Source organism: Brassica rapa, chromosome A08 (assembly GCF_000309985.2).
Source record: "Brassica rapa cultivar Chiifu-401-42 chromosome A08, CAAS_Brap_v3.01, whole genome shotgun sequence".
Classification (NCBI taxonomy): Eukaryota; Viridiplantae; Streptophyta; class Magnoliopsida; order Brassicales; family Brassicaceae; genus Brassica; species Brassica rapa.
In genome coordinates this window covers 2,067,201-2,093,649 of record NC_024802.2, presented here as the reverse complement: position 1 = coordinate 2,093,649, position 26,449 = coordinate 2,067,201, and the positions used below count along the sequence as shown (strand labels likewise).

At 31.7% G+C, this 26,449-nt stretch overlaps 4 protein-coding genes and 1 pseudogene across 6 annotated transcripts; 2 read left to right on the top strand and 3 right to left on the bottom strand.

The window, feature by feature from the left end:
- Window positions 1–1,495: 1,495 nt before the first annotated feature.
- On the bottom strand, window positions 1,496–2,145 carry LOC103832855 (cyclin-dependent protein kinase inhibitor SMR9). The gene has a single exon (XM_009108955.3). The coding sequence runs from the start codon at window positions 2,095–2,097 to the stop codon at window positions 1,783–1,785; it is 315 nt and encodes a 104-aa protein (XP_009107203.1). The 5' UTR covers window positions 2,098–2,145; the 3' UTR covers window positions 1,496–1,782.
- Window positions 1,658–9,700, bottom strand: LOC103832854 (annotated as a pseudogene).
- Window positions 9,701–13,157: 3,457 nt separating this feature from the next.
- Window positions 13,158–17,055, bottom strand: LOC103832853 (protein DETOXIFICATION 42). 3 transcript variants are annotated; one of them, XM_009108952.3, is made up of 14 exons: window positions 16,642–17,055; window positions 16,238–16,290; window positions 15,970–16,130; window positions 15,758–15,879; window positions 15,450–15,671; window positions 15,170–15,354; window positions 14,948–15,083; window positions 14,747–14,843; window positions 14,562–14,662; window positions 14,168–14,331; window positions 14,014–14,085; window positions 13,831–13,947; window positions 13,525–13,742; window positions 13,158–13,436 (listed from the first exon to the last, which is right to left on the bottom strand). In XM_009108952.3, the coding sequence occupies exons 3-14, from the start codon at window positions 16,050–16,052 to the stop codon at window positions 13,394–13,396; spliced, it is 1,560 nt and encodes a 519-aa protein (XP_009107200.1). In that variant the 5' UTR covers window positions 16,053–16,130; window positions 16,238–16,290; window positions 16,642–17,055; the 3' UTR covers window positions 13,158–13,393. The 3 variants fall into 3 exon arrangements, with proteins under 3 accessions (XP_009107200.1, XP_009107201.1, XP_033133226.1); XM_009108953.3 differs by having other exon boundaries at window positions 15,170–15,342; window positions 16,238–17,054; XM_033277335.1 differs by having other exon boundaries at window positions 15,970–17,055.
- A 3,023-nt stretch (window positions 17,056–20,078) lies between these two features.
- On the top strand, window positions 20,079–22,611 carry LOC103832852 (tRNA-specific 2-thiouridylase MnmA). The gene is made up of 9 exons (XM_009108950.3): window positions 20,079–20,526; window positions 20,601–20,675; window positions 20,805–20,858; window positions 20,939–21,017; window positions 21,093–21,208; window positions 21,337–21,420; window positions 21,521–21,604; window positions 21,686–21,988; window positions 22,062–22,611. The coding sequence occupies exons 1-9, from the start codon at window positions 20,194–20,196 to the stop codon at window positions 22,392–22,394; spliced, it is 1,461 nt and encodes a 486-aa protein (XP_009107198.1). The 5' UTR covers window positions 20,079–20,193; the 3' UTR covers window positions 22,395–22,611.
- A 315-nt stretch (window positions 22,612–22,926) lies between these two features.
- LOC103832851 (2-oxoglutarate-Fe(II) type oxidoreductase hxnY) lies at window positions 22,927–24,917 on the top strand. The gene is made up of 7 exons (XM_009108949.3): window positions 22,927–22,954; window positions 23,040–23,137; window positions 23,361–23,419; window positions 23,547–23,603; window positions 23,728–23,773; window positions 23,930–24,009; window positions 24,104–24,917. The coding sequence occupies exons 2-7, from the start codon at window positions 23,096–23,098 to the stop codon at window positions 24,189–24,191; spliced, it is 372 nt and encodes a 123-aa protein (XP_009107197.1). The 5' UTR covers window positions 22,927–22,954; window positions 23,040–23,095; the 3' UTR covers window positions 24,192–24,917.
- Window positions 24,918–26,449: the final 1,532 nt, after the last annotated feature.

Below are 26,449 nucleotides of genomic sequence, written 5' to 3'. Positions count from 1 at the left end.
TTACCCGGCAAGTTCTTCTTTCTCCTCTTCTCTACTTCTTTTTATCTTTCTTGTATAAGACCTCCTTAATGCTTTTTTTACCTTGAGTTGTTGTTGGTTGTTTTTGTTTCCTTGCTGTAATAAGTTGTTTAAAAACAACAGTGTAACCTTTCAGAAAATGATAATCTTAACATCTTACCAAAAAAAAACAACAAATATTGACTTATTTATGTGAATATATATTTTATTTTAAATCATTATAGTGGACGAAGAAAGCACCATAATTTGTACAACAAATTTTCTTAGATTCACCTCATCATACTCACCATTTTACCATTTTAATTACATAATTTTACATGAGCTTCTTCATCCTCTCCGGTTATTTTCTCTTTATTTATAACTACAATATAAAGTTATGAACTATATATATTATAAATTAATAATTTATTTACTCTTGAAGTCTAACGATTAAAAATAGAACATAATTCAATATAGATATATGATTCTATTAATAAATTAGCAGTTACAAATTTGAAATTTCTAGAAATATCAAAAGTCATATGTTAGTTAATTATTTTCTAAATGACGTCTATTACTAATTTTTTTTGGATGAGAATATTTTTGGGCTGCGATATTTTTATTTACCTGGCCCACCGGCAAATATTTTTGCATCCTATTATATATTTTTCTTTGGTTTTATAGCGTTCGGACTGGTCTGAGTGGGATATTCAGTGATGTTACGTGATATAAATTAAGGAGCATGGACAATATTTTTTTTTCAAGTAACATGACTGTTTGATAGGTGAGATTATTTTGCTTATGTGGCACCTCTAGAAAAACTAGAGTTTAGTTCCTTTTATACAGTAGAATAAGTCTATACAATTCTTCGTAACTCGTAATTATTATTTTTTTCCTTAAAAGGAAGTGAGAGGAAAAGAGAGAAAATGATGAAAAATGCCGCACGAGTCATTTCATTGGATTCCCTTCAAAGATGGTATCATCTATTCCAACATTTTGTACATGTCTTTAACATATTCTTTTTTTTTTTTGTAAACTTCTTAACATATTCTTTATCGTCTTTTTCACTAACTGAATTAAACCTTTTAAAATTTTCAGTATACATTAATAAAGTAATTTCTTTAACTTTCAGATAGATCTACACAGTACTTATTTCAAATTTTATTAACTAAATCCAATATTGGAATCGTTCTTGTAAAAGTTTTCGATTATATCCAATAATCAGAACTTTTGTCTACGTATTTTGCATCCACTCTTTTCCTAACGAACTTATTAAAGATTTAAATTTGAGCTATCACTCTGATAAAAACAGTATCAAGTCAGGACTTTTTCAAACAATAGAAAGGATATAGATATCAAGGACGTTGTCGAAGAGCTAACGAATAAAATTGATGCCTAGCTAGTAGCTAAAGCCAGTAAAGTATGTAAAACATCAACCCAGCTCGTCATTAACTCAAACCAAAATACAAACAAAACTGCAAAGCTAACAATCCCGAAATGTTAGCAAGCATCATTCCATTACAGCAAACATAATTTGAAAGTTACAAAATAACTAATTAAAAATAGATAGGGTGTTCGATTAATTATCAGAACCTACCACAAATTCAAAATTATCAGAACCTAGAAAATACCAAAGAGAGAGCGAAAAAAGCAAGTCAAAAAGAAAAGAAGCAAAACATCACACTACACTCCCTATAATATACCTTCAATTATTGTATTTGAACCAAACCATAAGCTTGAGATTGATCATACCATGAGAACATCCACTAAGCCCTAACTATAAACTTAACTTATTTTTTTGATTTGTTGACCATGTGCGAAAAGAAAGAAAAGCTCTACATCTGGAGGAGCAAAGAAAGAGATTTGTCTCCTACTCAAAGCAAAGTTCTGAGCCACCTTTTGCTTCTTTGGCGCCGGCGGACACGTCAGCATCTCCGGTATTCGTGACTTCTTAGATATCGGAGTACAACATCCACTGGCTGGAATCGTCGACGTTGAAGTGACGTCACTACTGATACTACATGGAGGAGATGGGTTCTTAATTCCTTTTCTTCCTCTTGTAGTTGTTCTTCTTATTGGTTTCTTTCCTTTTGATGCCATTTTAAGACAAAACTAAGAGAGAAGAGACGATAGAGAGAAAAGAAAAACTGTGAAACTATTGTATCTGAGGAGCATATATATGTATTATAAACATTATTGGAAGTTTTACTTTAAAGCTCTTAATTTTGACTGGAAAAAGTTTCTCAGGAGAGCAGATAAAGCCAAGAAAAAAGAGATTGATAAGTATTTGGAAACTAAAGAAAAAGGGTTTCTTTTTGGTAGAGGATATCAATGCATGTAATAAGTCACTGTGAAGTGTGAAATGGGTACGCTTTATTTTACTTAAATATTCATAAAATAAAACAAGAGCAAAATAATGGTAATATTTTAATTTTACGATTATCTCAATTCATGGACATTTTATCAAAACTTGTAGTTTATCACCATGTAATTTCCATGATTTATCTCTTCATGCATGTTATAAATTTATCAATGATTTAAAGTAAATATAGAAGATCTCGGTTCATAATTAATAATAAAATCCTAATTGATTAAAATCATTTGTACCGAAGTGGGATGTTTAAAAATAAATGTATAGTTTTTTATGTCCCATAATAAAGTAAAAGAAATAAATAGATAAAATCAGTTATCGAAGAAGAAAACCTTTTCCCGAAAAGAGAATATCATAGTACCGAAGAAATTATTTAATTGTGTTGTTGTTTCAAATGCATTTTTAGATTCGCGGTTAAAGACAACACATAATAATTCATATTTTATTTGCAATTTTTTGTGAGCTATGTACATTCAAATGCAAGTGAACGTAATTATGCAGAACATATACGTTAGTTCATTCTTACTATTATACTATTTACAAAAACAAATTCAATTATACACAGATTAAAACATTTAAACATAAGTGTTTTGTTAAACTAAAAATAAGACAATAGTCTCCCATTTGATGATGAAGATAATTGTCTTAAAACACTATTTGGAGGTATTAGGTGCAGTATATAATTTTGCTTATTTATCTATTTAGCCTTATTATTTGTTTAAAAGAAAAGTAAATTGCAGAATGCAGGCAGAATAAAAAGAAAACTGAAGCAAAACTTCCATGTAATATAAAAATAATTCACGTCGGATGACATTTAACTTCAATGCAATTCATATACATGCATGTGGATTCCAACTAACACAAATATTTTATAAATTAGAGTAGAAATTATATCACACCCACTATTTACAATAACAAATTATACCCATTTAAAACATCTAAACATACGTGTATTATTTCACTAGACAAGATATATACAAGTCACACATTTAATTTATACTATTAAAAATGAAAGAATATTAAAAAATCTATTTATGAAAAGTTACTGCACTTTTTCATTAATATTTCAAAATAAGGCAAGCTAAAATAATCTTTGTAACATCTCTTAATATTAATTCTATACTTACGCTTCTTATTTAGAATATCATTAATATCCTTAGAATATTATTATAGTAACAATCTACGGCAACTACGTAAATATGCTTTTATGTTATTACCTTTTTACTATAAAATATAGGTACCATATAATACACTACTATTTCGCGTGAATTATATAGTAGTGTCCCTATTCTAATCCTGACGGACGGCTAATACATAACCAAAACTAAAATTACAGACATAATCGTATATTAATTTATGTATATACATCTATGAATAAACAGTTTAAGTATGTGCATTTCATTTTGGGTTCGTATACATTTGGATCTAGTTAGGTATTTGAAAATTTTCGGTTTAAGTTTGGGTTAATTTATTTTGGATTCAATCCATAATTTAAACACCTGTAAACCACAAATAATTTTTGGGTAAATAATGAGTTCAAATCGGTTCAGATATTTAAAATCTGAAATAGACTTGAAATACCTGAAAAATCAAAATAAATATCTAAAATATTCAAATATCCAAAAGACCAAACATTTTACGTGAAATTTGATCTGAAGAAACAAAAATATCTAACATTTTATCCGAATATCTAAAATATATTTTATAAAATTTGAAATTGAACCCAAAATTCGAAACTCTAACCGAAGACCCAAACCTGGAAATAAAAAAATTATCCGTAATACCAAAATCATATTTTAAATATCTAAATATATCTAATATACATAAAATATTCTGATATTTTGGATACCTGATCGAATCCTGGATAGGATCTGAACTCGACAAAGACTCGCGGGTCCAAAAAATACCCAATATGTATTTTGTCCTGGATCTGAACCAAACTGAACATGTATTTTTGGGTAGTTTTGATTCAGTTTTTCTGATCCAGGTAAAATACATAGGCTTAAGAAACAATTACACAAAATTATATGTATAAAACTTTAAATAAACTAATTTATAAATTATACAACTTAAAAAAATTACTTTTTGATTTAATACGACTTTAGTAACATAATAATCTAAAACAATCATAAAATACAATTTTATATCAAAATTTGTTTATAATCCAAAATCTAGTATTAAAATAAAACACTATTCCTTTGGATGTATAAGGTGGTATATATAATTTTTCTTATTCATCTGCTATTTACAATAACAAATTATACCCATTTAAAACATGTATTATTTCACTAGACAAGATATATACAAGTCACACATCTACTCTATTAAAATAGAGACCTATTTTTTATCTACCATACACAAGTTTATGTTAGACCATTCATTAGAAATTTAACTAAACATCCTAAAATTACTCATATATAATATTCTCCTAACAAAAACAATATATATCTAAACAATAACATTTCTAAAAAAAAACATAAATATATTATCATTAGGTAATCATCATTTGACTGTTTCTCATATTTAATATAGACTATATTTTTTATATTCCAGTAACTAATTTTGAAATTAAATAGTATAGTCCAATTCTTTTTAAATTATCAAATTAAATTTTTATATAAGACAAAATAAATAATATGTTATTAGTTGTAACATTTTATGTTGATATGTTTAGTAAAAATAAAAACATTAAACTGAAATATAAAATATTAAATAAAATAATATTTTAAAATATAACGAAAATAATTTAATTTATTCACATAAAAACATTTCGAGAATAAACATTTCTAAACAAAGAAGCTAATAATTGTTTTTATTAATTCTTTTAAAACTAATGTTTAAAATTGAACTATTAATATTGATCTTGCATTTTAAATAAATAAACAAAAATACTTCATTAATATATGATTTGTACAATATCATCAAACAAATTTCAACAAATATAATTTTCAAAATAAAAATTATATACATAAAATTGATATTAGATATATATCTTTATAACATATTTTATAATTTAAATATTAATTTAAAAATATAAATATATCCGCACGGATGTGCGGGTTAATATCTAGTTTAATATTAAGATAAACAGAAAACATTATTCCCTTGGATGTATTAGGTGGTATATATAATTTAGCATATTCATCTGTTAAGGCTTCCGATTTTTTCCCTAAAGCAATAAGCAAAGACAAAAACACTGCAGAACGCAGGCAGAACAACAATATAAAGTTGAACTTCGATGTAATATAAAAACAATTCACGTGGGATGTCATTTAAATTCAATGTATTTTATATATGCATGGGGTTTCTACACTCCAACTAACACTATTCATTTCATATATTTTAACCGACTCCTTTTGGGTTTAGTTGAGATTCTCTCAGTAAATCCTTTAGGGTTTAGTAGTTTCGATGAGTATATACGGGGAAATATACATATAGTATAATATATACATATAGTATAAAAATGCTAATTCCCTAAAGAAAGTACACAGTAGTCGAGGCTGGATCTTATCATGGGATCCAAACATTGGATTCACTGCACACAAACGGCCACTTAGATCCTGAAAGGCCAAATTACACAATAGTCTCTTCTTCTTTTTTCTTTATCTTAGTTTAATAATTTATTTTAAGTTTTTTTCTTGGTTTAAAAACTAATTTATATTTTACTCTTAAAATTTTCAAAGTTAAGATTTTAGTGTTCCAGTTTCTGTTATCTACAGCCAAATGAAGAAAAAAATGAATCTTTGAAAAAGTTTGTAAAATATAATTACCAGAAGAGATTTGGTAAGGTTTAAAGTCAATCAAACCAATGATCGCCCATATCATTTTGGTTAAGTGTGAACAATATTCCATTATTTATAGTAAATCTAATTTTTAGTATGTCAAAATGCTGAAACTAACCAGAAATTGGCATAATGGTTAAATCTCTTCCATTACCTAACATAATTTTAAGATCACATGTTCAAGTTCCATTGGGAGATGTATGTTCTTCGTAAAAGAGTTAACTATGGTCGGAATCTTACCATAAAACAGAACCTCTTAGTTATTTTGAAAAAAAATGCTGAAACTGGAAAGTAATAAAAAATATAGATACAAAAATCATGGGTTTCTTAAACTCAAATGTTACAACCAATTGAAGTTCTTTTAAAGGCAAAAACATATAAAATAAAAAATGTGGTGGATCTAATCTAAGTGTGAGTGTGGCACAACAATACAACCCTTTCTCACCGCTTTCACCTGCACGCAGAATCAGACACAATACTGTTTTGTTAACCAGAGCAGTAACTGAAACACAAAATCTCCTTGTCCTATTCCGATATATGAAGAAAAGGTAAGCAGATGAATAGATAATCCCTTAGCATTATGCTTCTGAACAGCTCCAATTGCAGTTTCATCTATGGCCAATTCAGGAAACCAAAAATGAGAAGAACAAGCCTGATAAAGTAAGTACCTGTTGGATGCTAAGTGTGTCTGGAACTGGATATATAGAACATGATCATAAATTCTAACTTCTAAGGCTCTGTCTCACTTTTGCTACATGGTGAAAACTGACTCAAAGCTAAATAACTATTGATATGTTCAATGTATATAGTCTGTGGGATTGGGTGTAGCAATATCTCTGTGTTTGTTAACTATCACCAAAAGATACTGACTGGCCTAACACGGCTTTGATGCGAACCTGCAAGCAAAAAAAGATCGAAGTACAGCTTGAGTATAGGAAACAAGGTATTAAAAAAATGAAACTGCTATAAAGTTTACTTCTTTGTTATGACCTTAACATCAAGGCAGGGATCGTTGACCATGATTTTTAACTGAAGAATGATAACAGCACTCCACAGTTTCACATGCCGATCAAGTGCACCAGGACTTGAAGGACTAATGAGGTTTATGATAGTCTAGACTGTTGCTAACCGTAACTGGCTCTCGTAGCTCTGCAAAAGACTTAACCATGAAACTGTCTGATTCAGCTTCCCCTTGAGGAAACAGGTGCAGCATAACAGCTTATTTATGTAACTTGGTGCCACTCGCCACATTTGTGAGCACATACATTCCCTCTATTGCCATTTGAGCTTGTGGAGCTTTCCTCAATTGTCTTCCAACAGTATCTAAGATAAGTCCATCTTCTTCAAACACAAACTCAATGGAGTTGATGCATCCATCAACAAGATTACGAAGAAGGGCCAAAGCTTGCTCTTGCACCAGAGACTCAGGATCTGAGTTGCAATGAGTTTTGTTTTGTTGTTATTTGAGAGCATAAGAATAAATCATATGGTTTTGGTTTAGAGGAATGATTTACTACTGATGAGGCAAGCAAGTCCTTGAGCCTTGACATCTTAATAAAAGAGCTCTTTACGTTTATTGTCTGCAAGAAACATGAGGTTCCCTAAAGCCCGTAACGCGCTACACCGAGTGTTTGCATCCATTGAATTTGATAACTCAATAAGCTGTTTTATCTCTCCATATTCTATAAATGTTAACTTAGGAGATGAGGAATCCAATACTATATTTCTCAGAGCACCAAGAACTGCAACCTAATTAATCAGCCATATATAAATTCAAATCAGTTCTGCCAGACAACAAAATCACTTCAGAGATTAACTTAAAGAAATGCGAGTATGTACCTGGACAGAGGGAGATGGATCATGCAATAACTGAACCAAAGGAAGCATAACATGATCGTTGGTGAAAAGGCCTGCACTCAAATTCTAAAATGACATGTCTCAGGTGGGCTTACCACTTAATATACGACAGCTTTAAATCATAATTGTGTTAACAAACCTTGATTGATCGAGAAGTGATTCTAAAGCATATGCATGCTGCAGTTCTTGCATCAGCGTTTTTGTGTCTTAGCGCATCAAATAGAAGGTCTAACACCTAAAGAAAGACGAAACAGATTAAGTAACAGTATAAGAACACAAGTACTAAATTACTCAAAGATGGGAGCAAAACCTGTAATGACAGGAAGGTAGACCTGCAATCCTCAAGCTTAGAACTCAGTTCAGCTAAAGACTGAAACAAGCCGCCCTGAAGACGTTTAGGTTGAAGCTCACTTTCTGTCTTCAAGATGTCAACAATAGTCTTGACTGCATTGGCCTCGTAAGCTAGTTGCTGTAGATCCTCTTTTTCGGCGAGGAGAGAAGACAAACACAACGTAGCATCATCTCCAGATTGACCAGGGTCGTTAAGAAGCTCAAGCAGAGTAGTTATCAAACTTGATTTGGTTCCCATGTTTAAGAAACAAGACGGAGAAGTGTTGTATATAGCAACCAAGCAGAGACAAGAAAGCACCCTCGTGCACCCTCGTCCTTGTATATCTTTTCTTTGTTAATTCAGTTACAAAACTCAAATATCTCCCACCCTCGAGTCCAACAAAGCGCAAAACAGCATCATGGTTACCCTTCAAAACCGTGGCTAAAGACTCAAGACAAGCTTCTCTTTGGCTTAGAGAACCATCGAGAAGGACAACAAGCTTCCCCAAGACACCAGCGTCACATAGAAGCTGTTGCTCTGCACTTGTCCCGCAAGCGTAAGAGATGATGCTTGCACCGAGGCCACTAAGGTTCTCGTTCTTGCTGTTTTAACAAGGAGAAGAGAATCTTAGAGTAAGTCGTACTTTGGAAGCTAATTTAGACTGAAATATCATTCTCAGTGAACGAGCCCCAACATCTTCTACCTAATAAACATGTAAAAGAGGATCAACAAAACTATCTAATGGCCAATGCTTTATCACAGAACAATATTCAAGAAATAGCTAGGCGGTGGTGGTTATACGTGTTATAGAGGATTACTGTTTAGGGGGACACCTAGACCTATTTTTTTTCATTTCTTTTAGATCTGATTTGCCCCATGCGCAGCCTAAACCGATTTTTAAAACACTGTCACATAGTATATAATCTAAAAATTGTTCAAGCTTTCTTCTCGAGAACTTTCTAATACAAAGTCAATAAAGTTTCGAACTTTGACCTTTATAACACAACTCCTAAAAGCTAGGATGATCATAGAGAGTATAATCTAAAGATCGTTCAAAGCTTGGTTCTAGAGACCCAACACTACTTTTCTAATAAAATTTCCAACTTTAAACCTTTTCGCTAGGATTAGTGAAGAGACCGATGAGATCAGGGAACACAGAAGAAACTACCGAGCGCCGCTGCAGATTGGATGAGGATGCTGTTGTTGTTGCTGCATTCTGCATCGGAGAGAGCGGAGGCAATGGCGAAGATTTAGCTCCTCCGTCAATTAGGCACTCTCACTCTCCCCTCCCCCCCTGTTAGATTGGAAAGAATGGCAGAAGAGTTCCCTAAAGGTTTCTCTTTTTTTGAACTAACATTTCAGAATGAGCAAATCTCCAAAATAGCACATTTGTAAGTTTATGTCACAAAAATAGCTCTCAAAAACTAAAATGACCAAAATAGCATTTTATCTTTTGAAAAATTTAATTTTTTAATTTTTCAAAATTTGAAATCTTATCCCCAAAACCCCACTTCCCAACTCTAAACCCTAAAACCTAAACTCTAAACCCTAAACCCTAAACTCTAAACCAAACTCTAAACCTTAAATCCTAAACTCCACCCTTAACTCTAAATCTTAATGTCTAAATTAATTTATCATTGGGGTATAAGTGTATATTTATCTCTTTTGATAAAACATTAAGTGTTATTTTGGTTATTTTTATTCTTATAGGCTATATTTGTGACAAAAACTTTTTTAATGCTATCCTATTCATTTTCTCTTTCATTCAGAATAGCAATTTGATAAAAAAAAAAAGGCTATTAGCCAAATCATGTTGAAGAAAACATAGGTCCCTATATTAGTTTCATTCATTATTGAGGATAAACTTCTCTTCTTTTTAAATGATTAATTAGAGATAATTCCTCTACCATTTTTGTTTTGTATGTAGTTATTTTCTTGATCTGACTTTTGATATAGAAGACCAATTAATTAGGTTGAACTGATGTTGGTCCTAGATACATGATTTGAAACCAACCGTATTTTCTTTGTAATTCATCAAATTTTATAATTTAATATTTAGCCTAAAATTTGTAAAGAAACTAAAAACATAAATAGAACGGGAACATATTATTATACAAACGTTCTCTACTTTTTAAGGTAATAAACATAACATTATGTATTCAATTTAATATTTGGAAGTATTTTAAATAAATTATCTTTAATAAAATTTAGATATTTAGGATAAAATAATTTAAAAACTATTTCAAATTATGGAATTTTATATTTTAACTAACGGTTTCAGAAGAACAACACAAAATTACAAAAATCTACCAAAAATCACAATTTTAAATACTCTAGTAACAACATCTAAACTATACTAAAAGGGGGATATAAGCTCTTCTTAGAGTGTCCACGTAGGCACAAAAAAATCGTCCAATCAGAGAGTTCGAAGTTGCCACGTCATCTCATTTATTTTTTCGTAAAAAAATGAAAAAACAATGCAAAGGAAATGATCGAATCCGGGTTAGTATGACATAAATATAGGACAGATACCACTAAGCCATTGAAATTTTCTTGGACACATATACAATAATCACTAAATATGTAATCACAAACTCTTATGTACATTTACAATAATATGGATTCAACTTTCCAAACTCCGATACTTGGTTTTGTAAAAAAAAAAATAAGTAAGTGACTTAGCTAATATATTGTTTGAAAGTGTGAGAACATTGTTAAATATGAAAAAGCATAAATTTTTGTTTTCGTGACAAAGTTAAGAATTTTGTAAAAATAAGTTTAACATATAAATTTTCGTGACAAATATAAAAAAGCATAGATTTTTGTATAATTTTGACAAAACAACTCAAAATATAGTTCCCTAATGTCTTAATAAAATATTATTTAAGGGTGCAATAATTAAATATATCAATTCAATAAATTTTGTAATTTATAGACAAAACAATAACACAATAAATTTTGAAACATTTGTTTAACCTTTCGATTTCTTTTCATGAGAATCCAACTAAACAAGATAAAAAAACAATTAGATTTATTTAATTACCATTTTATTCAATTTTGAATAATTTCAAATTGTAATAATGTTTCTTTTTGAAGTTACAAAAAAAATAATGTTCTTTCTTTATTACACTAGCATTATATATAGATTTCATATCCACAAATAAATATAATATAACAACATAAGCTTGCTTTCCCTGATTCATATGAAAACTTTTTAAGTAATCCACCAAAGCAAATTAATTAAATCAATCAAATTGTTAGAATACAACAAATTAATATATAATTTTATTTTAAATTAAATTATTTAAAAAGTGTATTTTTATTAAAAACAAAAGAATAAATAAGTAAAACTGATTTGATGGTAATTTTTGTGACATATATATATTATGTGAAAGAAATATAAGCTTAATATGGTTAAAGATCTTAAATACAAAAAAACTCTAAAATTAATAAAAAAAACTAATAAAAATTAAACTATGATATCAATTGAAAGTTTATTAGACAATATTAATAAAATATTTAAGCGATAATTAAAAAAATTTGATTATTTTTGCCATTAAAGTTTATTATTAATTAGCTTCAGCTATTTCAAGATGTTTAAGAAAGGATGGACATAAATGATATATGAACTATGAATAATAGTACTTTGTAAAGCTGACGTAGATAACACATATGCACATCATTTCCAGTCCTTTTTGATGCCTAATTTCAATTTCTTCAGAGCAGTTATTCCACAAAGAGATCATATGAGATATTATTTTGATATTCAGATTTGTTTCTTGATTGTTAAGAAGATTGATAACTGTAAAAATATCTCATTCGAATATTATATGTCTATAACCGAATCTCCAACATGAGACAACTTTGTTTAAAAAGTAAATAATTTCATTTTTCTTATATTATATAATAAATATATATTATTTACTGATAATAAAATATAGTTATTCATCTATCACAAATATCTATGCAAATATGTGAATCAAGTACAACAATAAAACAATATAATGATTTCCACAAAGAAAATTTAAAAATTATATTTATGTTAGGTAGTCTTATTTTATATTTTTTAAATAATGTAATACAATATTATACATTATATTGTTAGAACTGAGAAATACATATATATCAGTTAAACAAATTAAGCGATAATTAGACAAATTTAAATTTTTTTTCCAGCCAAAAGTTTATTATTAATTAGCATCAGTTATTTCAAGATGTTTAAGAAAGATTGGACAAAAAATAGGATGGACATAAATGATATATGAACTATGAATAGTATTTTGTAAAGTTGACTTAGATAACACATCTGCACATCCATTTCCAGTCCTTTTTGATGCCTAAATTCAATTTCTTCAGAGCAGTTATTCTACAAAGAGATCGTATGAGATATTGTTTTGATATTCAAATTTGTTTCTTGACTATTAAGAAGATTGATAACTGTAAAAATGTCTCATTCGAATATGTTATGTTTATAACCGAGTCCCCAACATGAGACAAGTTTGTTTTAAAAGTAAATAATTTTATTTTTCTTATATTATATAATAAATATATATTATTTACTGATAATTAAAATATAGTTATTCATCTATCACAAATAACTATGCAAATATGTGAATCAAGTACAACAATCAAACAACATAATGATTTTCACAAAGAAAATTTAAAAAATATATTTATGTTATGTAGTCTTATTTTATATTTTTTAAATAATGTAATACAATATTATACATTATTTTTTTAGAATTTAGAAATACATATAATATCTTATCCGCGCGTAGTGCGGTTAAAAAATCTAGTTTCTATAAAATTATTAAAATCTCAAGTTTAACAACACTATCTTTTTAAAAATTCATGTCTGAATAACATAAAAATTTCATCAATCTAAATCCCAAATTTAGTACACCACATCCCTTAATATTTTCAAGAATATTACTAATTCACGTATAATCATTTGCATCACCAAATTCATATTCTTCGTATTTTATTTAATTACAAGCTCATTAGAAAAGGCTTAAAGAACAATTAAAACATGCCCTCCCCTTTAATTATCCTTCTTTACCTCCTGAGAAAAGACCAAGGTCCTGTTGCTGTCCCAATCCTGTTACAGTTCCAAATCACATTCTGTTATTAATTTTTTTTTTTTACCATTTCCACTACGAGAAACAGAGATATTCATAGACTTTTACCGCCAAAATCCAACGGCTGCTCTAAGACTCATGTAAATGGTGAGACCAAACCAAAGTCCAATAAACCCATGAGTCGACGAGAGTAGGACCAAACACAAAATGCTAACTATAGCCACCATAACTAATGAAGCTGCGGCATAACCAAAATCAGATGCTCCAAAGTTAACTCCATCGAATACAAACGCTAAGGCATTGATTGGTTGTGTCCCTGCCACAAACTTTAGTAAACAATAACCAGGTTTAGCCACAAATGTGTTTAACATAATCTTGGTTTAAGGGCTTTAAGGAGAAGTTAAAAGTAATCACCGGAAGTCCTATGCTAATGAGGTGCAAGACTTTATCATCTTTGGTGAATAGTCTTGCTCCAAAATGCAAGCCTGCTCCAAGTATAACCGCTAGTAGAAACCCAAGAACCAGTCCCAACTGTCACAAGATTCATTCCTTTAGTTTTTGGTTTACTTTTGTATTTCTTAGATCCTAAGAATGTACCTGCAGTACACGGGAGGCGGTAGCTGCAGCTCTTTTGTAGTCCTTTTTGGCAAACGCACTCGCTAGTATTGCCTTATATAAAGACACATTTGTTAAAACATAGAACAAAAAATATTGAATGAGGAGATAGAGAGAGAGATCTCAAGGGCTAAACCTGGCCAGCTACAGCAAACCCATCTGCAAGAAGTGAAGTTGCTAACCAAACCTGCAAGCAAACCTGGAAAGCTGCCATAGAAATGGATCCTTCTCGCGCAGCTAGTGATGCAGAAAGGGTTACACAGAATGTCACCGCTATTACTCTCATAAGTAAAAGAAAGCCTGAGAGAGAAAAAAAAACACAAAGAAAACATGTTTTTCATCAGAGGTTTCACTATATTATCAAAGTGAGTAGTATAACACGATAGGAATCAAACAAAATGAACATATTTTATTTTTAAAACCTGATAATTTTAGTTCAAACAAAGCTAAACATGTTTATTACATTAAAATAGGCATGCTTATTACAAAGTTCAATTATATGCAATACGATCAACAAGTATTTACAATACCATTTTTCATGAACCTAGAGAACTGAAGATGTTTGGTACTCAAGTTAAAGATATCAACTTGACCCATCAATTTCCACAAGAGTATTCCACACATAAGGTATCTGAAAATGAACATATAAACAAGCCTTACAGAAAAAGTATATTTAAAAAGAAAAATAGCCTCAAAAATGTGAAACTAAACTCACTGGGATAGGACATGAGCAGTGGCTGCTCCTGTAACGCCTAGACGAAAAACGAATATGAAGATCGGGTCTAGTATTATATTTGTGGCATCTCCAATCACTGTGGAAGAGATTAATACAAAATAAAAGTTGATCATCATCATCAGGTTTGTTATGTGACAAGAAATTTTGATCATAATAAAGATAAGTCATGTTACCACTTACCAGTTGCGTATAATGGAGTTGTTGTGTCTTTAAATCCTCGGAATACACCTTGTGTCGCAAGTGAGAGAAGAACAGCAGGTGCACCAAGCGATCTTAGAGATAAATATCTTTGAGCAGGTCCCAACATTGGAGAATCCTGTAAATATTAAAAAACAAGTTCTAAAGATTTGTCTCATAACATTCATATATAATTATATTAAGCCTGAACGATCGATTCTGTACGTGTTTAACTCCCATGAAACTCAAGAGAGGTCTGGCTGTGGATATAAGAAACGCAGCTTGAAGAAGGCCAAGAATGGCTCCAATGATTAAAGCAGATGAAGCTGATGGTATGTTTCTTTTCTTGACTGGGGATTTACTAACACTAAAGATACTGCTACTGATTTTAGATTCATCTGGCAAGGAATCTGAAAGAAAGATAAAACAAACTAGTGATTAGAACTTTCAAGAAATCAAATAATAGAAGGAGTGACGATGTTGCAGAGAATATTTTTATATATACCTTTATTAATTTCAGGAATAAGTTCTTGAGTTTCCTCCTTTGTGTTGTTAATACCAGTTTCAATACATTCTTTATGATCTTGGACTGTGTTTTCCTGAGAACTACAAGCATCTTCCTCTGCTACAAAAGAAGTTGTGATGCTAACTAGTGGGAAGATAGCGATCCTTGAAACTTGGTTGAACAAAGCAATTGAAACTCCAACTGCAGCAAGCTCTACAGGACCTGTAAATCATCACCAAAACAAGAAACCAAAGATTAAACAAAACTATCAAATGATAAAGACTTTTTTTTGTGGTTGTTGTTAATACCTATTTGGCCTATGAAGGCTGTATCCACAAGAGATGCTATAGGATCAGCTGTTAAGGCAAGTGCTGCAGGTAAAGCTATTCTTGCTATCTCCAAACCGAGCTCATCAAATTTCAAAACTGATCTGATACATCAAAGAACATCCCAGTTTCAAGTTTATTCTTGATCACGCAAAGAAAACAAAATTTTACAAAGTAAAAAAACTATTTATTACCTGAAATCACTTAGGAAGATGCAAAGAGGGTTTCTTGGATAATCACAAGGAGTTTCTTTGTTGAAGCCAACATCTTCAGACATCGTTAAGAGATGTTACTGAACTTTATTTGTGTGTTCTGAGTTTCACAAGTACATAAAATGTGTGTGTGGACACAGAATCTAGCAAAAGTAAATGATTCTCGGTTAAATAGGTGACATTTCATTAGATGCCCCTCATAATAATAGAGGGAGTTCAATTTTCAAGGCTAACCACACATTGCATATACCTTTAGACTTCAAACTCCAATGTAGTATTGATTCTTGTCTTGTGTCCACAAACCTAGAGGGTTCCAAGAACAAGCTATCTTTAATCAAAGACAGACTTTTTCCACATCTTTAAATAGAGAAAATAAATGAAAGAGAATATGAACAAGAAGAAGAAAAAAATTAATGAAGAGAAATTTTGTTACAACAAATCTTCTATCAATGAAAGTTTGGTTAACGTCAATTACCAAAGAATAAAATTCGACAAGTGACATAAAACTACCCAACAATCTTACGAAATTTCTATGATTTTTCGGATAAAAAGAAAAGTATTTGGGAAATTAACTCGAATCCAAAATGCGTAAGAACTAAACATGTGATTATGGACGAGGAAAGACAAATGTAACGTAAGAAGAGAAGAACACACCTTTTTGTCTGAACCAAGAGAGGTCAATAATGTGTCTTCACTTTTTCTATTTTTACGAAAATAATTTCCCAGCAAATTATAAACCAAGACAACCAAAAAAAAAAAAGTCCCGGCAAATTAAAAACTCATTTTTTGTTTTGTTTATTTCTAGGAGTCTGGAGGATGTAAACACACTGTTTTTCAAATAAATTACAGTGAAAAAGAATCAGGTGATGAAATGCTAATGATCAAGGAGTAGGAAAATTGGTTCTGAAAAATAAATGGTTGAAAGAGAGGGAGAGACTGGGAAGCCGAGGCGTCTAGATGGAAGGTGGAACGTGTTTTAAGTTTTAACTAACAGTCGAGAATAATTTTGTTTTTCTTGTAATGGGGACAAATTTTGCATTTAGGAAAATATCAATTAAAAATCGTAAAGCTTATTATAACTTTCAAATGGTTTGTGATTTCTTTACATAACTTCATCATTTTATTATATTTTTCTTGTTTTTACAAGTTTTTGCAGATATAGTATTTTGTGAGAAAAATTACTAGTCTTGCATGAAAATTGAAAATTGAGTATAGTCCTCGATGTTTAGGGGGTGTTTGATCCATATTAGATTTATGTAGAATTTGTTGATTTTAAAAATTGTGAGATTTATTAAATTTGGAAAGAGTTGTAGAGAATTTTGTATATTGTGAAAATTTAAGAAATAAATTGCTATAATAATTTTAAGAATCTCATGGATATATGTTTATTCTCAAAATTTTGCTTGATGAGTTAAATAGTTAAGAATATTATCTCGATAACACTAACTTTAATAACTAATTTTAATAGATTTATAGAATCGCTAAAATTCAAACGTTCTGAATAACAAAAAATTTTGTATGGAATTATAAAATTATCAAACCAATAACATTAGATTTTAGTAAAAATTTTAAAAATTTATAAATCAATAGCACTAGATTTTAAAATTGGAAAAATTGGGAAAAAGAGACATTCTCAACTTAAATATGTCCCAATATGATTCATAGAAGATTATTTAGATAATGGAGATTTTTATTTTTTTAATACCATTATACCTTTCAATAAACCTAATTAATATTAATATTTAGTAATTGATTTATATTTTATTAAAAAGGAAAAAAAAAGTAAAAACAGAAGAAAAAAAAAGAAATCCACGAAAGAGGTATGGCTCATCCCGACCTCTAATCGTTTTCTTTAGCTCCTCACCACTGTGCTCTGCTCTGTGTCGACTTCGTCTCGTCGAATTCGTGGTCATGCTCTGTTCAATCGCTGCAACCAAGCTTCCTCCACGCCACGACATCAACTCGTGACGTCACTCCTCCGTTTCGTATCCGAAGGCTCCAATCTCGTCGTGCTCTCTACCTCACTCCACTATCTCCGTTACGTGGGAATCATCAGTTACCGTCGCCGATCGAAGGAAAGCTTGTCAAAGAGCAACAATGGCCGGTTTGGGTAATTTTGCAAGAGATCCTCAAATTTTTGACTAATCACGAGTTTGTCCCATAATTTTATGTTTGTACATATTGCTCCTAGAATTAATTCCTTTTTTTTGTCAACCTCCTAGAATTAATTCCAAAACTTTCAATTATGAATCTAGACTAGCCAGTATTCTTATTTTTCAGCATTGGTCTCTGAATTTTCTGTTGTTTTAATGTTTTCCCCAATCTTCCAAATTTATAGAAATATCCTTATGATTTCGTCTCAAACTTCCAAATGTGCACTTTTGACTGTGTTATATGAAAATTCAATATATACAATAACTCATAAATTAATCGTGGATTAATCAATGATTAATTTTAAGATTTTTATTATACTTGATAGTATATAAACCCTAATATACATATCAAAGCAACGTGAATCATGTGTGGTCTAGTGGTAAGTGTGTAGTTTTTTCTTGAATGACTCGGGTTTGAATGAAAGAAAGAGCAGTTTTAATGATTTTTTGACCTGGAAGAAAAGATACAGTACGAAATTTAAGGTAGATTTTGTCTGGATTTTGTGTATATTTAAGAAAGATATTAACCGAAATATAGAAGTTTTTATATTTTCGTGATTTGGTTATAATATGTATCCTATGTTGTGCAGAACAATGTAGAGAAGGTGTAAAGTTTATTCTTCCGAAGGTGTACATAAAGTAAAAACCAAAACATGTTATGACACATAGACAAGAAAAGACAAATTATAGGATCGTGGCTATAAGTTGTAATAAAGCTATAGGTAGACTAACAACATTTTGATAGAATATAAGCTAACAAATTCTAACTAAAATAGAATATACAAGAAAGTTTTGTTTGCGTTATATATCCAGGATAAATCTATGTATAATATTTAGTATCCGATTTCTAAACAAGTAGATGATTATAATGAATATTCTATGAGTAGCTAGAACATAAAATAAAATATGATTCCAGTATTTAAAAAAAAATTAACATATACATAGTCATACTTAAGTTTCCAATGTTTTTCATTTTTTTTTTATATTTTTAAAATTTAGTTTACTATTTTTTCATTAGAAAAGAGTAAAACCTGTCCAAAATAACCAAAAGCATCAAAATTTTATTGTGACAAATAAAAATTGAAAATGTTTCTTTTTTCCGATTCTCCTTTCTAAAAATTCTAGCAATCATATTATATATCTAACACCACTAACTCCTCTTAATAAAAATGTATTTTTGGGCAAATTAGACAAATTATAACAATTTGTAAATATTGAATAAATTTAGCATAGAGTCAAAAATAGTAATGTAATGACATTGTTGTGTTTATAACTTACTAGGTGTCTTGCTGCACCATGTGCAGTAAAAAATTTTAAAAGACTTTTTAACAGATTAATATAAATTATATTTTAAAATAAATTTTATTAATATTGTAAATTTTATTTTTCTTATCAATATTTTAATATAAATTTGATTTAATTAAACATAAAAATTATATTTAAGAATATGCATGTATATATTTGAAATTATAATCTTAGATAGATTTTCTATCTATTTATTTTAATGAAATATATTAAATAAATTTGTAAAAGTTGCATAATTACCAAAAATTAAAATTAAATAATATTTATAAAATTTGTAAATATATAAGAAAATAATGATTTTACGATTAAATTTTTATTATTTTCTAAAAAATTTGTATACATTTTTGAAATTTTTAGTAATAAAATTGTATAATTTAAAAATATATAATAAAATTATATTTCAAAATTTATACTGCCATATTTGAATATATCTATTTTAATGATGATTTATGAATTATTCTCATATTCTAAAAATATAAATTGACATTAAATATAATATATGAGTTATTTTTTTATGTTTTAAAAAGTTTACTAAAAAATATAAAATTAATGTTAAATATAATTGTTCATGTCATATTAAGATATAAGATATGTCATTAATTTTATTAATGTTGTCACATTTGTTTAGTGAAATTAATTGTAGAAAAAACATTTGGCAAAATCATTTCGAATATAGGTAGGGGATATAATTTTGCAAAATAGAGCGGCTGAGACAACCAACCGTCCGGCTAGAACTCATCGATTCCCGATGTTCTCGACGGTTATGAAGCCTTTACTGTCTCCGTCACCGTCGCTGTTTCGCCTTCCTCCCCTTTCTTCTTCTCTCTCAGTCCTCTTTCACGTCTTTCCCTTCTCCTCCTCCTCCTCTCCCTTTCATTCTCCTCATCCGATTACGCCTCTCCGTTCCTCCCGCCGCAACCACGCGTCTCTCTCCGACCACTACCTCTCATGTTCCGTCCCTGAGAAGCCCCTTCGTGTAGCCGTCCTCCTCAGCGGCGGCGTCGATAGCAGCGTCGCCCTCCGCCTCCTCCACGCCGCTGGACACTCCTGTACCGCTTTCTACCTCAAAATCTGGTTCCAGGTCTGTGTCTGCTTCTTCATCTCATGTCTCTGTCTAGAAACATGGGGGTTTGTGATGTTTCTAATGTTCTGTAGGAAGGCTTTGAGAATTTCTGGAACCAGTGCCCCTGGGAAGACGACTTGAAATACGCAAAGCATGTCTGTGAGCAGGTACTTGTTCCTGACTGTGACTATGTTCTTGATTTTTATATTATGTTTTATTAGAAAAGGTTCATACTTTATATACTTAGAGCAATGAAAAGAGGATGTTTAATGCTTCTTGTGGTGTCATTTTTACAGGTTGGTGTACCTTTAGAGGTTGTGCATTTAACAGATGAATACTGGGAAAGAGTTGTAAGTTCTTTTTTGTTTCATTGCTTCTTCTTTTTTATTTAGAGTAGCCTAATGGTTTAGGTTTTCTGATGACATGTCAGGTTTCTTACATTATTGAGGAGTACAAATGTGGGCGTACACCTAACCCGGATGTTCTGTGTAATACTAGAATCAAGTTTGGTAAGCTCATGAAAAGACTTGTGCTTTTAGTTGAAGTGTGTGTGCTACTTTGACTAATCAGCTTTATCTTAATAGGGGCATTCATGGATGCAATCAGTGATATGGAGTATGATTACGTAGCTTCAGGTCATTATGCTAAAGTTGCCCATCCTCCTGCTGGTCCATCTGTTTTGCAACTATCACAAGACATGGTACTTCCACAAACACTCATCACTTAATCTGCCTTTAGTTTTCTGATCAGCATGTTTTAGAGAGAATGTTACTTATGTTGCATTTGCATGCTACTAATGCTTCTTAGGTACATTGCTTTTGTTTATAGGTGAAAGATCAGACCTACTTCCTCTCACATCTCTCTCAAACCCAGCTTAAGCGACTCCTGTTCCCACTTGGTTGCGTAAAGAAGGTATTCAAACCTCTCAGCCATTTTGAAACGTATGAAAAAAACAATTTGTTTTATTAGTGGTTATCTTCATGCTTGCCTGCCTTTGTTATCTGATGCATAGGACGAAGTTCGGAAACTAGCCACACAATTTGATTTGCCAAACAAAGACAGAAAAGATTCACAAGGAATATGTTTCCTTGGGAAGGTAATTGTTCTTCTTCTGGTTCACAACAGCTTTATCCTTAGTGCAAGCTTGAAACATGTGAAATATGGTGTTCTGTAATAGATAAAGTTCAGCGACTTTGTTGGAAGACACATAGGAGAGAAGGAAGGGATTATATTAGAAGCTGAAACTGGTGACTTTCTCGGTAAGCATCGGGGATTTTGGTTTTACACTATTGGACAGCGTCAAGGCCTGCGTTTACCCGGTGGACCATGGTATGTTGTTGAAAAGGACACCAAGAACAATGTAGTGTTTGTCTCGAGAGATTACTACTCAATCGACAAGAGAAGGAGGGTTTTCCGTGTTGGATCCTTAAGGTGGCTTAGTGGGAAACCTTCAGGCAATGTTAGCCAGCTTCGTTGCAAGGTAAAGAAAAGGATATGATCGGTTACTTTTTTACAAACAATGGCTACTTGGCACTGATAAGTTGAGTTTATAGGTGAGGCATGGGCCTGGCTTCTACAGCTGCAGCTTTGAAATGGAAGCGGAAGGAGATGTTGCGGTTGTACATCTTGATGAAGATGACCAAGGCCTAGCTGCTGGACAGTTTGCTGCCTTCTATGAAGGAACTGCTTGTATCGGTTCTGGTGTTATACTGGAGTCATGGGACGATCAATGTTTCCCTGTCTGTGAAAAAGCTCTTCAGCTTGCAGCTGTGGAAGACAAAACCAAACTCGGGAAACCTGTTAAAATCATGACGATGCCAGTTACTACATCTGTTGAGGCTGAACCAGGAGAGACAAGTAGAGAAGAAAAGCTTCTCAACGCGTGAGACAGAGGAAATGGTGTAGTAGTCTGAAGAAGCTACTCGAAGAGTTGAAAACTAGAGAAGCAGATGTTGCTAGAGGATAAGATTAATATTATTTAGGAAAAACACTTTGTAACATTTGATAGTTTTGTTTTGTCTTCTTATATATGGTGGCCTCATGGGAGATCATTTTGTTGGTCATCTTGATGATTGCAACTATAACAATACAAGTACTTATTCAGGCTCTAAATGGTGACTGCGGTTTGAGCGGTGCGAGACAAACGGTTCAACTGCGATGCGGTTTTAACAATTATAAAAATGTATATATATAGTATATATAAAGATTTTTATTACTATTAACTACGGAGCGGGCGGGACGATGGTCACCATTCGAAACCTCAATTGTCTGAGTCACAGCGTTCACCTCTTGCCAAGAGACCTTTACAAAGAGCAGCTTATTTCTGCGTAGGAGAAGAGAAACATCTGTCTAAGCCAGAGATTGAATTGGCCGAGTCACAGCGTTCACCTCTTGTTCAAATAAGTTGTCACATATGTATCAACTTTGCGCTTGCTTCACTATGAAGGTGATATATATTTCAAAGAAAGCCTTAAGAAGTTGCCTAAGCATTGTATATATGCCAACCTCTCAATGATATTAATACTTCTTAGGAAAATCGGATCCCTCAAAGGGAATATATGGAACTGGAGCACATTCGGATTACGGAATGATGACGCTCATAGCAACCGATGGTGTATTGGGACTCCAGGTATTGCTTATAAGATGTGAAGGATGATTATTATTGAGATGTACACTACACTTATATACAAGCATAGATGATCCTAGAATGGAAAGCTATAATTACAGAGAATCACCAATATACAAAGTATCAATTGAGATATCTTCTTTACATTGCTCTGAGAAAAAAAAATCGAAATCACATTCTATTTTCTACACATGTACTTTTGAAGCAATTGTATAATTTGTGGCAGATATGCAAGGATAGAAACGCTAAGCCTCAGAAGTGGGAATATGTACCGTCGATTGAAGGGTACAACATGATAATGCTTAATTTCCTCTATACCCTTGTTAAACATATATTTCTTCAGTGATGAACTTGTATTGTTCCTTATTTACAGTTTTGGGGGGACTGATATAGTTTGCTTTTTTGTCTACAGAGCACTTGTTGTGAATCTTGGTGATATGATGCAGTGTTGGAGCAATGGTCTTTTCAGGTAATATTTTCCTCTTTGGGCATAGGTTATATATTCTCAATATGTCATATATATTCTTTGTAAACTCCAAGTAAATTTTTCTAGCTGACATTTGTCTAACAAGCTTCTTTTCTAAACGTTAAAGATCCACGATGCATAGGGTTATTTTAAATGATCAGAATCGATATTCCGTAAGTCTTTTACTAATATCCAGTTTACATTAATGTTTTATCAGTGTTTAATTATTATCATTTTCTCAAAACATTTTGTGTTGAACTTCTTTAGATTTGGGTTAAGCAAATAATTAAAATTAACAATAATATTGCATCTAATCTTTACCTTCACAGATTCCATTTTTCCTGGAACCGAATCACGACTGCATAATAGAGTGTCTTCCTACGTGCCAGTCCGAAAGCAACCTTCCCAAGTAATTAAGGCTTTAACATTTTATCCTTGTTATATTCAGACCTTCTACCACTCATAGTGTCTTAATTATCTTTATGGCTGTATTTAATGAATAGATATCCAGCGATCAAATGTTCGACATATCTCACCCAGCGTTACGAAGAAGTGCATGCGAATTTCAGAAGCTACGAAAAACATGCTTGATTGAAGGTGTGGTCCACCCCTTACACTATCCGTTGGATTTCTAGTTCTGTTGATTGTTTTCTTATTATTATTTTGGGTTTGGTTTGTTCTGTTGTTCACAATGTTATATATATTTAACCTCTGGAGTTAAAAAATTTTATTTGTTTCAGTTTTCTGAAAATAAACCCAAAGTTTTTTTGTCTGATTAGTTATGCTATTACAACGATGAGAAATATTACATAGATAATTCTACAGCCAACAATTCTACCATCATATGAGAATGCACGTCTGACTGCATCACTCCGAACCGCCCTATGAGATCCATGTTCGATAATACGCCTTGCACCATGTTAAAGATCTCTTGTAAATTTTTTTCTTCATAATCTGTGCATAATTTGCGTTTCTGGGGTTTGAATCTCAAACCTCATGGTGTAGAAGTATTAATGAACCATTAGTCAAACTACTAGATTAAGGGGGCTTCCACAACTTAAGAGTTTAACATGCAAAATATAAATAAAATCTTAGAAAAAGGAAAGAAAATCATAGATATTTTTTGACTTCGGCATATTTTATAGTGTTGAAGATGGATTGATTATATCTCTAGGCAAGACTTGTGTATTAAACTGAACTCGACTCATCTGAGAGAGAGACGGTCAAGGAAATACGTCAACTTGATGGGAAAAAGAAAAGTGTCGGTTATAAATAGAGAATAACTAACTCAAAGCAAGGATATTCACAATCTTAAAATCAGCACAAGATTAATTAGGGTTTTTATAATTACCATGTTCTTACCGAGTTCTTGTCTTTCAACGAGTTTGAAGTGACAATGAATTATGCATGTTACAGGATGCTACAATAAATATTGTTGAATAAAAACTATGTAAGCACTTATAGCTGTAGAGATTATTTTGATTCAGAGTTAGCGGAGAATATAAACAAGATCTAGAAAGAGACGAAATGAATTTTTTGAATCTCGACAAAATCTTGATTTAATTTTATTATATTAGTGGGATGAGTCAGCTTTTCGTTATTCAAGAAAAAAAACAGCAAATTTATCCACATTATTAAAATGGTCTTTTTGTTAAATTAATGTAGTTATTACTTCTTGTTTTCATAATTCATGCAATTATGTAGCTATCCTGCAATTATATAGGTACTTGTTAGAGATGGTTAAGTGAGATGGTTAAGTGTTGGTTAAGTGTACCAAGTAGTTAACGATACTTGTGGAATAAGTCATTGTTGTAATCTGGTAGATAAGCACGAGTAGATATCAGATGAGATGAAATCTTGGATGTTAAGATTCTCGGTCTCGTATATATGTAAGACTCACGTTGTTGAATAAGACTCAGAACATTCTCAATAATTTCTTCCTCTGTTTACATGGTATCAGAGCTTAACTAAACTAAAGATCCTTCGGAAGAATTTTATTGAGAAAGAGCGACATCATGTCAAAAGATGTAGCAAAGTACGAAGGGAGTAGCAGTACTGAGAGAGCCATGTTGTCTCCATACTTTCTCGCACCAGCGGATAATCCTGGAGTATCCATCTCTCCGGTCTCGTTGACAGGAGAGAATTATGCCGAATGGTCGTCGGAGTTGGAGAACGCTTTACGTGCCAAACGTAAGATCGGTTTCATTGACGGCACCTTGACTATGCCGAGTGAGGTCGAGAAGCCTACCGAAGCAGAGTCGTGGAAGACTGTGAATTCCATGATTGTGGGTTGGATAAGGGCGTCTATCTCACCTGAAATCAGATCAACGGTCACCTTCACGCCTTCTGCATACAAGATGTGGGGAGATTTGAAGAAAAGATTTTCTGTTGGTAATGCGGTGCGTGTGCATCAGTTACGAGCGGAGTTGGCGGCGTGCAAGCAAGGTGGTGCCAGCGTCATGGACTACTTTGGTCGCCTTGTATTGAAGTGGGAGGAGCTTCTCAGTTACAAGCCCATTCCCAACTGTACGTGTGGAGCCTCTGAGAAGTTTGTTTCAGAGTATGAAGAAGAGAAAGTTCATATGTTCTTGATGGGGTTGGACGATGCTAGGTTCGGTAACGTCTGTACCAACATCATTAGTATGGAGCCTTTGCCTGATCTCAACTCAGTGTATCAGAGAGTTGTGAGAGAGGAGAGACGCCTCTTGACATCTCGTGTTGAGAGTAAACAAGATGCAGTGGGTTTCCTATCTACAACGGAAGGAAGCGCGAGCGATAGCTCAAGTATGAATGGACTGATTGCGGCGGTTGCTCGCAGTCGTGGAGGTCCTGTTGTATGCACACACTGT